Raw genomic sequence first — 14,224 nt, 5'->3', positions numbered from 1 at the left:
GGATACAGTGTGAAACTAAATCACAATCAGTTGTAATAATTGCTAATGCCCATTTCTCTGATGAAATAGCATTCCAAGCGCCCTGAAAATGGGAAAGAAAATATATGAAGGAAATCGGGGAAGAACGGGGGAGTAAAATCTGGAGGGATGGTCATTCTGTAGCTCTTGAAAATCCCATCAAAAGGGATGCTTGCTGGTGACCGCTGTGATGAGAAAGTAGAAGCATCAGGTGGTCTTCTCTTTTGTGCCTTTTGACATTTCCTAGTATACAGTGCAAGCAGATGGTGATAAAAAGAGGGTGGAGTTAACCTCTGTCTTGGGTAAGATTGAGGCTCACTGCGTATTCTTTTCATTGCAGAGCTGTAAATACTTAGAGAATATCAAGTGGCCTAGAAGTCTTTAAAAGTGTGGAGAGACTCTTCCATTCTCTCACTGAAAAGATTATAAGATCATACGGAAGGTCCTCCACTTTGGCCTGGACTTCTCTTGGAATGCCCAAGGATTGGAGTCAGGACAAAACTCATTACAGTGGAAGTTGCCACAGAGTATGAAGCTGTATCTGCAGGGTTTAATGATGCTTGTAATAAGGATCTTGCCATTAATTATCTTTACATTGTTAGTAATTAAAATTGTTTCCTATGCTCCCGCAACAACTTGTCTATAAAATCCATTAATTTATTATAATTGAAATAGTCATCATTTGCCATATGAACTTGGTTATTAGATATATAGTACTGCAAACTTGCAGAACCATTTTTCCATCTGAATAGGCCTAAACATTTTGAATCATCATAGGGGGTTGAATAAACAGTACCACTAACACCCCTCATTAACTGCAGCTACTACAAGGTACAGGGAGAAAGTATCTGGCTCCTTTAACAGAAATATACTTTGTTTCAGTCTTTTTTGAAGTCCGAAAACAGAAGTTTTTGTCCAAAAGATCCTCATTAATAGGAACAGCAATCCTTCCCAGCACAGTATTGTGAAGGACATCCAATAATTTGAGTCTCTTGAATCTCCTCTAAAGGAATCTGAAGTGAAGCTGCTACTTTTTTCTATAGCCCCTGAAAGTTTTTAAAGTCATCAGGTAATGAAAGTAAAGCCGGTGTCACTGTCTCATCAGGAGAAGAGGAGAAAGGATATATCCATGCCTCTGTGGGTCACAAATGAGGGTGCCTAATTCAGGATGAACTGCTGAGAAATAGGGCAGATACACCCCAAGACTGGTGGCTAATCCCCCATAGGACATACCAAATCAGCCACAAAAGTAAACTTCTGTTTCACCACACTGGCTAACAAAAAGTCATAGAAGTTTCCTTAGGCATTCCAGTCCTTGTATTACCACCAAAAACACCAGACTTAGAGATGAGTGGTTCCTTACAACCAATCTAATCAAATAAAAGGTTCTTCTGAACCCAAAGGACCAACCACACACCCAGGTCAATATACAACTTACATATTACCCCAAAAATCACACTGTTGCCAGTCCTTTAGTATCTAAAATTTAAAAGTTCATTCATAAAAAAAAGAGAGAAAGGTGAGAGTTAAAATAGGTTAAAGGAATCAAATACATACAGTAATTACAAAGTTCTTAGTTCAGGCTCGTTGCAGTGATAGAATAAACTGGTGGCTTAAGACAAGTCTCTGGCTGTTTCCAAATCATTGGAAGGTCCTCAGTCCATTGGTTAGAATGCTCCTATTAGTTGAAGTTCATAGTACAGAGGCTTGAGCAGTAAAGAAGCTGGAGCAGGAGAGAGGCAAAATGGAGAGGTTTCCAGGGCCTTTTATATTTTCTGCCATGTGGAGGGAAACCTATTGTTTTAAAGAAAAACCTCAGAACAGCTAGTGGAAAATTACAGGTGACAAGACAGTGTTTGGAGACACATGGGCAAGTCACATGTCCATGCATAGTAGAAGCCATTACCTCAAACAGCACTGTTTGAAGGACATTCTGAGTAGATGGGCGTCTCCCATGGTCCATTGTCAAGTCAAGTGTTTCTTGATGAGACACTTAATTTGAATAGTCCCTCCAAGATGTGCTGGCTAACTACTTTGCAAGCGTTACCCCAGAGGCAAACATTTGAAATACAGGTATAGAGCCAATATTCATAACTTCAAGTACAAAACTACATGCCACATTTTGTACAAGATTTATTGCAAATATACAGCAGAGGTTGCAACAATGATCTATATGGTCATACTTTAATCAGATAACCTCACAAAGGACTATGAAAACTGAACTTTCTCAACAGGGTTGATCTTGCTCTTCTGAGGCCTCTTCGTCTTGTTAGATCTGATCAGGAGATTCATATGACCAGATTGATGTCTCTCTCCTTTACTGTCTGGAAGGGTACCTGGGAAGGGTGCTTGTACAGGAACCCTAGTATGGCTCCTGAGGGACATTGTGTGAGTGGAAAGAAGGCTCCCGGGCCATATGGGAACTCTATCTCTAAATGATAGAACAACCTAGACCCTCTACCAGAGCTTAAAGTTGTGGAATGAGCTCTAGAAGAGTATGTGGGTGAGTCACTCTTGCTATGCTGACAGTCAAGTGATGTATATGATACATCAGACTCCAGAGAAGGATCAGCAGGGATATGAGTGGTATGAGGCTGATCCTGTCTTACAGTCAGTACCAGAAAGGAAAACAGTGCTAAGGGAGGCATTGATTCTAGTACCAGAGGCAAATTTAAGCCTCCAGATAATAAGGGGCATTCAGGTTCATTAGAAACCCTCAAATCAGTGTATCAAATCAGCACTGAAGGTTGGAGAGCATTATAACCATGGGGCATACTTGACACCATCAATGTAGTGCTCTGTACCAACCTGTCCTATACTGCAGAAACAGTCAGTGCCAATGATGAGGAAGCAATCAGTGCACACTGGGAGGGTGCCAAGGGGAGCTCAATACCAAAAGATTCAGCGGCAGGCACAATTACAGAGCCCTTTGACATCGAGCCAGTACCCTGCTCCTTCAATGCAACATCTGTACCTGTACCAGGATGTGGAGTCTTGCTTGACTTGGAGGAGAAAGGCAATTTTGACCTATTTTTTAAAGAGTATTTATGAGGAGATGTATCCCTCTTTTCCTTGGGAGGATGCTTAAATTTTCCTTTAAACACTTTACCATGGCTCTTCTTACCAAATTCTTTCAATGAAGGCTTAATTGCATGCACCTTGGAGCTAACTAATTCAGGCCAAGGGTGAAAAGAAGGAACTGAATTACCAGTTGATACCACACTACCTTTTCTGTGTTGGGTATGGGACACAGGGATAGTTAGGGAACATGCACAGACCAAACAGACACTGCTTACCAAAAAGCCTCTAATCTAGGCACATGCACACCTAGAGTGGAATATACAAAGGGACAAGCACTAAGAAAAGAAAAGAAAAAAAGAAAAGTTTATTCTTCCTTTGCTGCAAATCAAATATATTGCTAAACTTGTTTCTCAACAAGTCACTAAGAATTTAACTTTACTATAGCATCAAAACATTTATTTACAATAGACTACCATCAACCAATACAATTTCAAAATCTCTGAAAAGGAACTATTGTATTCACCTCCATTTTTCTTTTTGTCCACAATTCTCTGAGTGAGCCATTCTTTGGTTTCCTCTTTGGCGTCTTTTGCAAGCTCAATAACTACCAGAGGCCTGAAATGATGCTCAAACGTGTCGAATGCAGACCAGCTTTCTTTCATCCTTTGACAACTTGCTAAATGCAAAAGACAACAAACACAACAATGTTAAAAATACTACAGGATACACTCTGCAAAAAAAGGAACTTTGCTACAAGTTACCATTTGTTTGTAGTTAGCGTGTGAATGGAGGCATACTGTGGGTAACACGCTCAGTGCCTGGTGGAGGGAAGGGTTATGTAGCACTTGAATAAACTCCACAGGCTGTCACTCAACATAATGTTGCCAGTCTTTGGTTGAAGCTATATCCCATTCTCTTTATCTAGGATGACTGTTGCCACCATGTATAGCACATTGCTTCCTCACCACCGAAAAAAAAAAATCAAAATAAATGGAAGAGAAAAAGAAAGGAGGACACCTCCCCTTTCCCAACAGAGTAAAATCAGTGACAACTGTTGAAGAGACATTACAAGAGCCTGAAAATGTTAATTTTGCACATTTGTCAGAGAATTTAAAATGTTAATAAAAAGAACACTAATGCGTTTATTCTGTAATACAGTATATTTTGCCCTTACCCAGCTGAAAAAAAAAAAATTGACAGACAGGTGATAAATAACATCACTTGATTTTTAATGATCTTGATAAGGGTGAGTAAACAGACTATGATAAGTTTTCATGAACATTTTGCAAGCCTTTTTTACAAACACTAATTAAAACTTCACAGCACCTCTGTTAGGTAAGTAGGTAAATAGTATTCCCATTTTACAGATGGGTAAAGTAAGGCGCAGTGATTAAGAGACTTGCTTAATTTCACACAGCAAGTTAGTGGCACAGACAGGAACCTAAAGCTAGGTTGCAAAGAATTAAGCACGTGCACAGCTTTACATGAGTAGTCTCACTGACTTGAACTGAAGTTTTATGTTGACATTATTCCTTAAGCACTTGGATAAAATGTGCTGCAAGAATATATCTTTTTTCTATATGCTTCACAGAGCAACTTAGGAGTCGCTGTCAAAAGAAAAATTGGTCATCTGCCTGCTCAGTACATGAGAACAACAGACTAGATATAACCTCATTGGAGGAAATTTTGTTTTGCTACTGACTTGAATGGGGCCAGAATTTCATCCATAGTCTTTGACTGAAAGTACTGTTTCTCTCTCTCTCTCATTCAAAGTCAACAAGATTATATCAATCCTATGCAGAATGTCCATTTTGCACAAAAAGAACAGGAGTACTTGTGGTACCTTAGAGGCTAACAAATGTATTTGAGCATAAGCTTTCGTGGGCTACAGCCCACTTCATCGGATGCATGTAGTGGAAAATATAGTAGGAAGACAGATATATACACAAAGAACATGAAACAATGGGTGTTACCATAAGGAGAGTGATCAGTTAAGGGGAGCTATTATCAGCAGGAGAGAAAAAGAACTGTTTGTAGTGGTAATGAAAATGGCCCATTTCCAGCAATTGACAAGGAGATGTAAGGAACTGCAAGGGGAAAGGGGGAGAATAAACATGGGGAAATAGTTTTACTTTGTGTAATGGTCCATCCACTTCCAGTCTTTATTCAAGCCTAGTTTGATGGTATCCAATTTGCAAATTAATTCCAATTCAGCAGTTGGAGTCTGTTTTTGAAGTTTTGTTGTTGTAATATTACGACTTTTAGGTCTGTAATCGAGTGGCCAGGGAGACTGAAGTGTTCTCCAACGGGTTTTTGAATGTTATAATTCTTGACGTCTGATTTGTGTCCATTTATTCATTTACGTAGAGACTACGTATGTACATGGCAGAGAGGCACTGCTGGCACATGGTGGCATATATCACATTGGTAGATGTGCAAGTGAACAAGTCCCTGATGGTGTGGCTGATGTGATTACACTCCAAACAGAGACTGCTGAATTGGAATTAATTTGCAAATTGGACACCATCAAACTAGGCTTGAATAAAGACTGGGAGTGGATGGGCCATTACACAAAGTAAAACTATTTCCCCATGCTTATCTCCCTCCCCACCCCCAATTCCTTACATCTCCTTGTCAATTGCTGGAAATGGGCCATTTTCATTACAACTACAAACAGTTCTTTTTCTCTCCTGATGATAATAGCTCACCTTAACTGATCACTCTCCTTATAGTGTGTATGGTAACACCCATTGTTTCATGTTCTCTGTGTATATATCTATTTTCCTATTGTATTTTCCACTACATGCATCCGATGAAGTGGGCAGTAGCCCACGAAAGCTTATGCTCAAATAAATTTGTTAGCCTCTAAGGTGCCACAAGTACTCCTGCTCTTTTTGCAGATATAGACTAACATGGCTGCTACTCTGAAACCTGTTATTTTTCACACTAGCTTCTCTGGATTTCTCCATGAAGCATACAGAAAAGGGTATTTCCAGTATAGGTACAGCTACAAATTATAGAGATGAAGTCAACACAGCTCAATTTAAACAGTAATTTGTTCCCTATCTTTTTAAAATATTAAAACTGAAATCATGTTTAAAAATCTAATTTATCATTTATTAGCCTGGTCAGTTTCACTTGCGTTTGAAGTCAGTTTCACTTGCTAGTTCTCATACATGGCATAATCCTGCTGTATTTGGTGTTCACAATGTTGAAATAAAATGTGTACATTTTAAGTTAATATATTATGAATACTAGATTCATAAAAATGTAAATCTACATTTTAGATGTAAATCTGTACAAACAGCATGCTCTAGAACAGGGGTTCTCAAACTGGAGGTCAGGACCCCTCAGGCGTCACGAGGGTATTACATGGGGGGTCATGAGTCATCAGCCTCTACCCCAAACCCTGCTTTGCATCCAGCATTTATAATGGTGTTAAATATATAAAAATGTGGTTTTTATTTATAAGGGAATCTCACTCAGAGGCTTGCTATGTGAAAGGGGTCACCAGTACAAAAGTTTGAGAACCACTGATCTAGAAGAATGAGAATAGGACTGGAAGTCAGGAATTTTAATCTTGGTTCTGTGAGTAACTCAGTGTTGTTTTAGACAAGTTACTTCAACTCTCTGCCTCAGTTTTCCTATTTTTAAAATGGAGGTAATACTTGTCGGTCCCCAAGGGATGTTGTGAAAATTAGTCAATGTTTGTAAAAAGCTTTCAATATGATTAGCACTGGAAAAATGGTAAGTTTTATTAGCTGATAGTATATTTTATTGAAGTACATAGTTCTGCTCCAAAAGTGTCCTGCATAAAAATGGCAGCTTCTTATTCAAAAAGATCTGCTCCTTTTAAGTATTCAGAGTTGTATTTTCTCATTTTAGTCACAAAAAGGATTTATTACATTTCTCAGTTCTGTAATGTAATTAGCATTACAGAACTGAGTAAATAGGAAGATTCTATTCCATACTGTGCTTTAACAAAACCATTGAATAAATTCCAGTCAGTTGCTCCTGTCTGAGATTGCACAAGTGTCACCAAGGAGGTTATCTGGAGGCAACAGGGTTACACAGATGTCACAGAGTATAACCTGGCCCGCAGAACCTTTACTATTTGTGATGACGCACAACATAGGGGAAAAAAAAAACATATTTGATCAAGAAACTAGGGACATACAAATATGGAACTCCCTTACGCTATTTTACAGCCATCCTTCCAAGCAGAATTGCACTCAGTTTCTGTGCAATAGGTGTGTGCACAGCAACTGGCATGTTAGTCTCAACACAAATAATAAACATCCTTCCTACATCAACTACTTGATGGTCCAAGGGGTACATCCAGAAGGTAGTATGGACTACAGTTGACATGCTCCAGAAAGGCATGCCACATCCATTTAGACATGTCACAAATGGTAGCACTCTACGGGTAGGGTGACCAGACGTCCTGATTTTACCGGGACAGTCCCGATTTTAAGGGACTTGTCCCGTGTCCCGACCTCACACTGGTCGGGACATCTGGTCACCCTATATGAGGGGGACCGCGGCAAGCCGGTGCCACCGGCACCACTCACCTTTCCTCCCTGGGCCCTGGGGCAACGCGCAGCTGAGCTCCCGGTGTGGTGGTGCCACCCCACAGGGCCTGCCGCCCGGCCGGCAGGAGCCTGCAGAGCACAGTCCTGCTCCTGTCCCAGGCACACAGAAAGGCAGCGAGGAGGTCTCACTCCACTGCGTGCTGCAGCGAGGCGAGGCTTGTAGACGTGGGCAGCGGGTGCCAGGCAGAGAGCCCCCCCGCCTCCCCTCCCCTCGACCCAACCCGACCCTAGGAAGGAGCCAGAGGGACTGGGAGGGACCTGCCTGCTGGATGCTGGGAGCCGCTCCAGGTAAGCACTGCTGGGCTCACCTGGCCCCCTGGCAGGTCCCTCTGGGGGGGGGCTCCCCTTAGACCCACTGCCCTCAGCCCACACCCTGACCTTGTTCCCTCAGCCTTCCCCGCAGTCCCCCCTGTTCCCCCCACCCTCAATCCACTGCCCTCAGCCCCCCGACCCTGTTCCCTCTGCCTCCCTCACAGTCCCTCCTCTCCCCCAGATCATCTCACCCCATGGATGTGGAAATCTGTCCCAGATTCCAGGCTGTCATTAGTCCCTGGGGCAAAAGATCAGCAGAGGTTTCCAAAGAGAAGTTTGCAGCCTTTGCTCAGACCCAAACATTTTCACTTAAAAAAATTAATTAATAAATACCCAAACCCATCCTGACACCCATCTGGCTCTGTCCAGATTTGCTGTTATCCCTGTTGAGGCCGAAGTGGTTTGAAAAATTAAAAATCCATGACACCATTGTGTTGCTTCCCCCTGCGTTGCTTGTTAATCTGATGGACCTGCCGATAATAAATAAAGATGAATGCCCTGGGAGCAACATATCAGGCAGATAGTTTGTCAAGTAGGAAAGTGAATGCTGAAGCCCTCACAAAATGCAGAGGCTTTTCTTAACCTGAGAACTGAAAAAGAGCCAGACACCCTGCATGGGTTTGAAAGTGATAAGAGCCTAGTGACTGACCAGAGCAGTGCCTGGTTTGAAGTGATGAGGAGGGTCTGTGTCATGAAGTCTGCATTTCCACTGAGGACTCTTCCATCGCCAGCATAGCACTGGTGCAGGTCTGCTGCCCAGCACAGCAATGCTGAGAGGTGCCAGTGCCCATTGCCCTCAGCACCCACCCTGACTCTGTTCCCTTAGCCTCCCCCGCAGTCCCCTCATACCTCCCACCCTGAACCCACTGCCCTCAGTCCCTGCCTCCATTCCAACAGCCTCCCCCACAGCCCCCCTGCTCCCCCCAACCCACTGCCCTCAGCCTTCCCCTACCCCAAATCTCTTCTTCAGCCTCCCCCGTCATCCCACCCCCATCGCTCCCCCTGCTGTCCCACCCCCTCAACTTTTCCCCATTCCAGTCCTGCTCCCCTTTGTCTCATCCCCTCCAGATCCTGTCCCTCTCCCCAACCACCCCAGCCCAGCCCCATTGTCTCCCCCGCCCCACCCCATGCTACACAGCTCTCTCTACCCTGTCCCATTCATGCTCCCCTCAGCCCCTACCCTACTCCCCCATCCCAGTCCTGTCCCATCCCCCTCAGCCCCCCCGACTCCCCCAGTCCAAGTCCTGTCCTCTTCAGTTCCTCCACCGTGCTTCCCCTAGTCCATCCCCACACACCTACCGACTCCCTTGACCTCCCTCCCCACAATCTCACTGCCTGGACCCACCCCCGTCCCAGTCAGGACATGCAGGAAAAGAAGCAATGGGCTTAAACTGTAGCAAGGGAGATTTAGGTTAGACACTAGGAAAAACTTCCTAACTGTAAAAGTAGTTAAGCACTGGACAAATTACCTAGAGAGGTTATGGAATAGCAGTCATTGGAGTTTTTTACAAGGTTAGACAAACATCTGTCAAGGATGGCGTCATAAACAGATAAGTAAGAGTTAATAGAACAAAAGTACTTCATATCTCTTTTACCTGGAAAGGGTTAACAAGATCAATGAGCCTGGCTGTCACCTGACCAGAGGACCAATCAGGGGACAGGATACTTTCAAATCTTGAGGGAGGGAAGTCTTTGTGTGTGCTGCTAGTTTTTTGGTTGTTGTTCTCTCTGGGTTCTGAGAGTGACCAGAGGTGCAACCAGGTTTCTCTTCAATCTCTCTGATACAGGTTCTTATAGATTCAAAACAGTAAGTACAAGGCGATAAGATGAGTTAGGCTTATGTTTGTTTTCTTTATTTGCAAATGTGTATTTGGCTGGGAAGAGTTCAAATGTGTATTTGGCTGGAAGGAGTTCAAATTAAAATCCTTTCAGCAAAATACAAATTTGTACTTGTATACTTAGGCTGGGAGGGTATTCCCAGTGTCTATAGCTGAAAGACCCTGTAACATATTCCATCTTAAATTTACAAAGATAATTTTTACTGTTTTTCCTTCTTTAATTAAAAGATTTTCTTGTTTAAGAACCTGATTTTTTTTTTATTCTGGTGAGACCCCAGGGGACTGGGTCTGGATTCACCAGGGAATTGGTGGGGAGAAGGAGGAGAGAAAGGTTAATTTCTCTCTGTGTTAGGATTACTTTCTCTCTCAGGGAAAGTCTGAGAGGGGGAGAGAGAAGGAGGGGGGGAAGGTGGATTTTCCTCTCTATTTTAAAATTCAAGGAGTTTGAATCACAGTAATCTTCAAGGATAACCCAGGGAGGGGAAGCCTGGGAGAGGCAACGCTGAGGGAAAGGGTTTACTTTCCTTGTGTTAAGATCCAGAGGGATTGGGTCTTGGGGGTCCCCGGGCAAGGTTTGGGGGGGGACCAGAGTGTACCAGGCACTGGAATTCCTGGTTGGTGGCAGCGCTACAAGTACTAAGCTGGTAATTGAGCTTAGACGAATTCATGCTGGTACCCCATCTTTTGGATGCTAAGGTTCAGAGTGGGGAATTATACCACGACAGATGGTCTAGTTGTTATTACTCAGTCCTGCCTCAGTGCAGGAGTTTGACTAGATGACCTGTTGATGTCCCTTCCAGTCCTACATTTCTGTGATTCACACTGAATTGCCTTGTGCCACTGTCTAGTAGTAGTGACACACAGTTCTCTGACATGCAGGTTTATAAAACTGCAGTTTATACAGTTTAGAGCATAGCGATTTTAAAGCTCTGCATGTTCAGACCAACTGAGCTGAAAATTGTGATCTACAGTATTCAAAACTATTAAGATGTGGGCTGAAATAAAATCAGCATGAATAGCTCAACAATATCAACAGAATCAGCATTGCGCTGCTATATATTGTAAAACGTTACAGTGAAATCTTGCAAGTATTACATAGAATGCCCCCTTGGCCAAGTGGTAACTAAGCGTAACGTCTTCCAGTTTCAACATTCTTAACTTGTATCCCATAGCTCCTATAAGTTGTTTTTTTTCAAACACTGAATGCTGCTAAGTTATGAGTTTTAACAGGTTTTTTTTCTTTTAAACCACAGCACCGAATGTTATTCTAAAATTGTTTTCCAAATATTCTTAAACTCCCAGTTTATCCCCCGCTGATATTCATTGTGAAAAGTATTGCAGGTCTAATAATAATATTTGCCACTTTTGTAATTCACTGTCCAACATGAGTTTTGTGCCTTTCTCTGGCGGATTTTTAAGAGGATAATTGTATAGCTACCAGCTAAGGGAGTTATATCTTGAACTCAAGTAGTAGAAGCTCATGCTTTTAAGTCTGGATGGCTCGGGTTCAATCTTTGGTGACTAGCTATGACGGAGGTTGCTACACTTATAATCCCTTTAATCAGAGGTTCTGAATATGCTTTGTTGTAGGCAAAGCTAGCCTATAGTTAAGCAACCAAAAATTTAGAATGGGAAGTATTGAAATGTTAAGAAGCCTTATAATTTTCCCAGTCTGGAACAAACATCGCATCTGAGGGATGGGAGCAGGGAGATAGGAGAGAGAGACAGGACCAGGAAACTGGGACAAGGAATCCAGAGCAGTAGTGAGGAGCGGTTGAAATCAGATGAGGAGCTGAGGGGGTTAGACAGCAATAGGATAGACATAGACTGGAGGGGATGGGGAAGAAGGGTCTTTGACTACTAGAGACCACTCCGTTCAGGAGCCTGGAATAGACCCAGGATTCCTGAGTTTCACAGTTCCTCTTCTGTCAGTAGCAAATATCTGTGAAACCCAGTGGCAAAAAAAGTGTCTCATCCCCCTATAGAGCTGATCTATCACATATAGGATGACAACCTACTGCCTCTGCCATCACTTACTCCATTAGCTCAAGGGGCAGAAGTCTGTGCAGTCTATCTAAAGGTTCATCTGCAGGGTTGGAGCCATGTGAGTTTCACAATGATTCCACATGACAGAATTTCTGGGGCAGTTCAGTTTTGATTTTTACAAAAAAAAGCTGGGGAAATGCATACAGAAATAGGGTGACCAGATGCCTAAATAGGGGAATCTCAAGCAGGAGTAGAGAGGTTATTTTATCTCTGTATTTGGCACTGGGTGCAACCACTGCTGCAATACTGTGTCTCGTTCTGGTGTGCACAATTTAAGAAGGATTTTGATAAACTGGAGAGTGTTCAGAGAAGAGTCACAAGACTGATTAAAGGATTATAAAACATGCCTTATAGTGATCGCCTCAAGGATCTCAATTTATTTAGCTTAACAAAAAGAAGGTTAAGAAATGACTTGGTAATAGACTGTAAGTATCTACATGGGGAACAAATAGTTAATAATGGGCACTTCAGTCTAGCAGAGAAAGGTAGAGCATAAGCCAACAGTTGGAAGTTGCAGCTAGACAAATTCAGACTGGATATAAGGCATACCTTTTCAATGGTGAGAGTAATTAACTATTAACAATATACTAAGGGTCATAGTATTTTTATAAAAGCTTTTTCTAAAAGTTATCCTCTAGGAATTATTTTGGGAAAGTTCTATGTCTGTGCTATACAGAAGGTGAGACCAGGTGATCACCGGATCCCTTCTGACTTTATAATCTCAAAACTAGGTACATCAATTCACATGCAAAATTCTCATTGAATTCAATAGGTGTCCTTGCCCTGTGGTGCAGGCTGCAGCAGGGGCTGTACAACCCCTCTCGCAGCTTCCTAGGGGCCCCTCTCATGGCTCTGTGTGCCTGTGTCTGTCACTGTCGTCCTCTCTCCCCCCCACTCGCCCAGTGTGTCCTGATATTTCACTCTTGTGATCTGGTCACCCTATCTACAGGTAACAGAAGTAGAAATGCAATTACTGTTTAGCTGTTACATGTAATATAAAGGTTTTCAGGCCAAAAAAAAAAAAAAGTATTTGTTCTCCAGTGAAAGGACTTTGTTTACATTATCTACTTCATGATTTTATTTATAAAGTGCCATCAGTATGCTTAGCTTCCAAACAAGCAGACATAACTTTTGCTCCAAGGAGAAAGGATGATCTAAATATTATCATATTGTAATTCAGAAGATACCATTGTACAGACAAAAGGCAGCTGTGAACGGCATCAAAGTATATCTTTCACACTTCAACACACCTGTGAGCGATTCAGGCATGGAGGAGCAAAAAGTGCTCTGGTTATCACAAAAACTAGCAAATCCTAGAAGCGGTCTAATTCACTTGCTCACGTTCAAATTCCAATTAGCACAAACCAATTCTGTGATGTAAAAAAAACCATGGGACCTACTTCGAAAGGAAGACATTTGACAGTTATTAAATGTAGGTAACAACTGATGAGCTACTTCCTTTACAAATCTGAGCAACTCAGCCCTGCCCCACCCCGATCACAGCTCGAGAGCGACAGAGGAGAAGGCAAAGTCGGAGCAACTCCGCAGGGTCCTAGACGAGAATAAGCGTAATGCACAGAACCCTCACCAACGCCCCACGACTCCTGCACCCCTGACGCCTCAGCCCCCTCACCCGAACCCCCTCCCCAGTGCCCAACGTCTCTGGGGTCCCAGCCGTGAGCAGACCCCGGGTCACTCAGGGATGGGCCAGGGAGGCACCGCCTCTCCTGGCGGCGCAGACACGCCGGGGCGGCAGGACTAGCGGAGAGCAGGGGGCTCGCACTCACCCGCTGCCTCTTTATTCCACGTCCGCAGGGAAGGGAGGGAGGGAGCAGAGCGGCTGTGGCTGATGGGAGGGGGCGTTAGACCCACCGTAACAACAGGGAGCGTGCGCCGGTGATAGGGGCGCGGCTGCTCGCGCCAAAAGGGCGGGCCCAAAAGGGGCGCGAGGCGGGGCTGAGGGTAGGAGAAGCGCTCGGGGGAGGCCGCGGGGGCGGTACGCGCCGCGAGGCGGGAGGAAAGCGCTTGCGCGCGTTCGGAGGCAAAGGCGGAGTCGGGGGAGAGAAAGGCTCGCGCGAGCCAAAGGGCGGGGCTATAACGTCTGAGAGCTGCCCCTCCCTTTGCGTAAGAGCGTTTGGCCCTGGCGGAGCTTGTTTAGAGCCCCCTCGAGCGTCTGTTCCATGCAGGGGCCTTACAGGCCTCCTACATCCATGACCAATGGTCCTGCGCCTCTCCCCGCCCCCCATTACCCGTCACGCCTTGGCTTGGCCTATCTGGCAACCGTGTAAGGCAGCTGCTGCTGCTGCTAAAAGTGGCAGTGCCGCGGGGAAGGCAAAGGCTTTGCATGGGAGTGTACAGAGCCACGTATGGTACACACACGCCTAGGCTGCTGTGTGT

General features: G+C 43.9%; 1 protein-coding gene across 4 annotated transcripts in view; it reads right to left on the bottom strand.

The window, feature by feature from the left end:
* Positions 1 to 13,803, bottom strand: part of ANO10 (anoctamin 10) — a 270,756-nt gene extending 256,953 nt beyond the window's left edge. For 2 of the 4 annotated variants that reach the window (XM_030551034.1, XM_030551035.1), the window contains exons 1-2: positions 13,615 to 13,784; positions 3,563 to 3,715 (exon numbers count right to left, since the gene is read on the bottom strand). In XM_030551034.1, coding sequence (XP_030406894.1) covers positions 3,563 to 3,701 — 139 coding nt within the window. In that variant the 5' untranslated portion in view covers positions 3,702 to 3,715; positions 13,615 to 13,784. Of the gene's footprint in view, positions 1 to 3,562; positions 3,716 to 13,614 lie in introns of all 4 variants that reach the window. The other 2 variants (XM_030551033.1, XM_030551031.1) reach the window with 2 other exon arrangements.
* Positions 13,804 to 14,224: the final 421 nt, after the last annotated feature.

The sequence above is a fragment of the Gopherus evgoodei genome, chromosome 2 (assembly GCF_007399415.2).
Source record: "Gopherus evgoodei ecotype Sinaloan lineage chromosome 2, rGopEvg1_v1.p, whole genome shotgun sequence".
Lineage (NCBI taxonomy): Eukaryota > Metazoa > Chordata > Testudines > Testudinidae > Gopherus > Gopherus evgoodei.
This window is presented reverse-complemented; position numbering and strand designations above follow the sequence as displayed.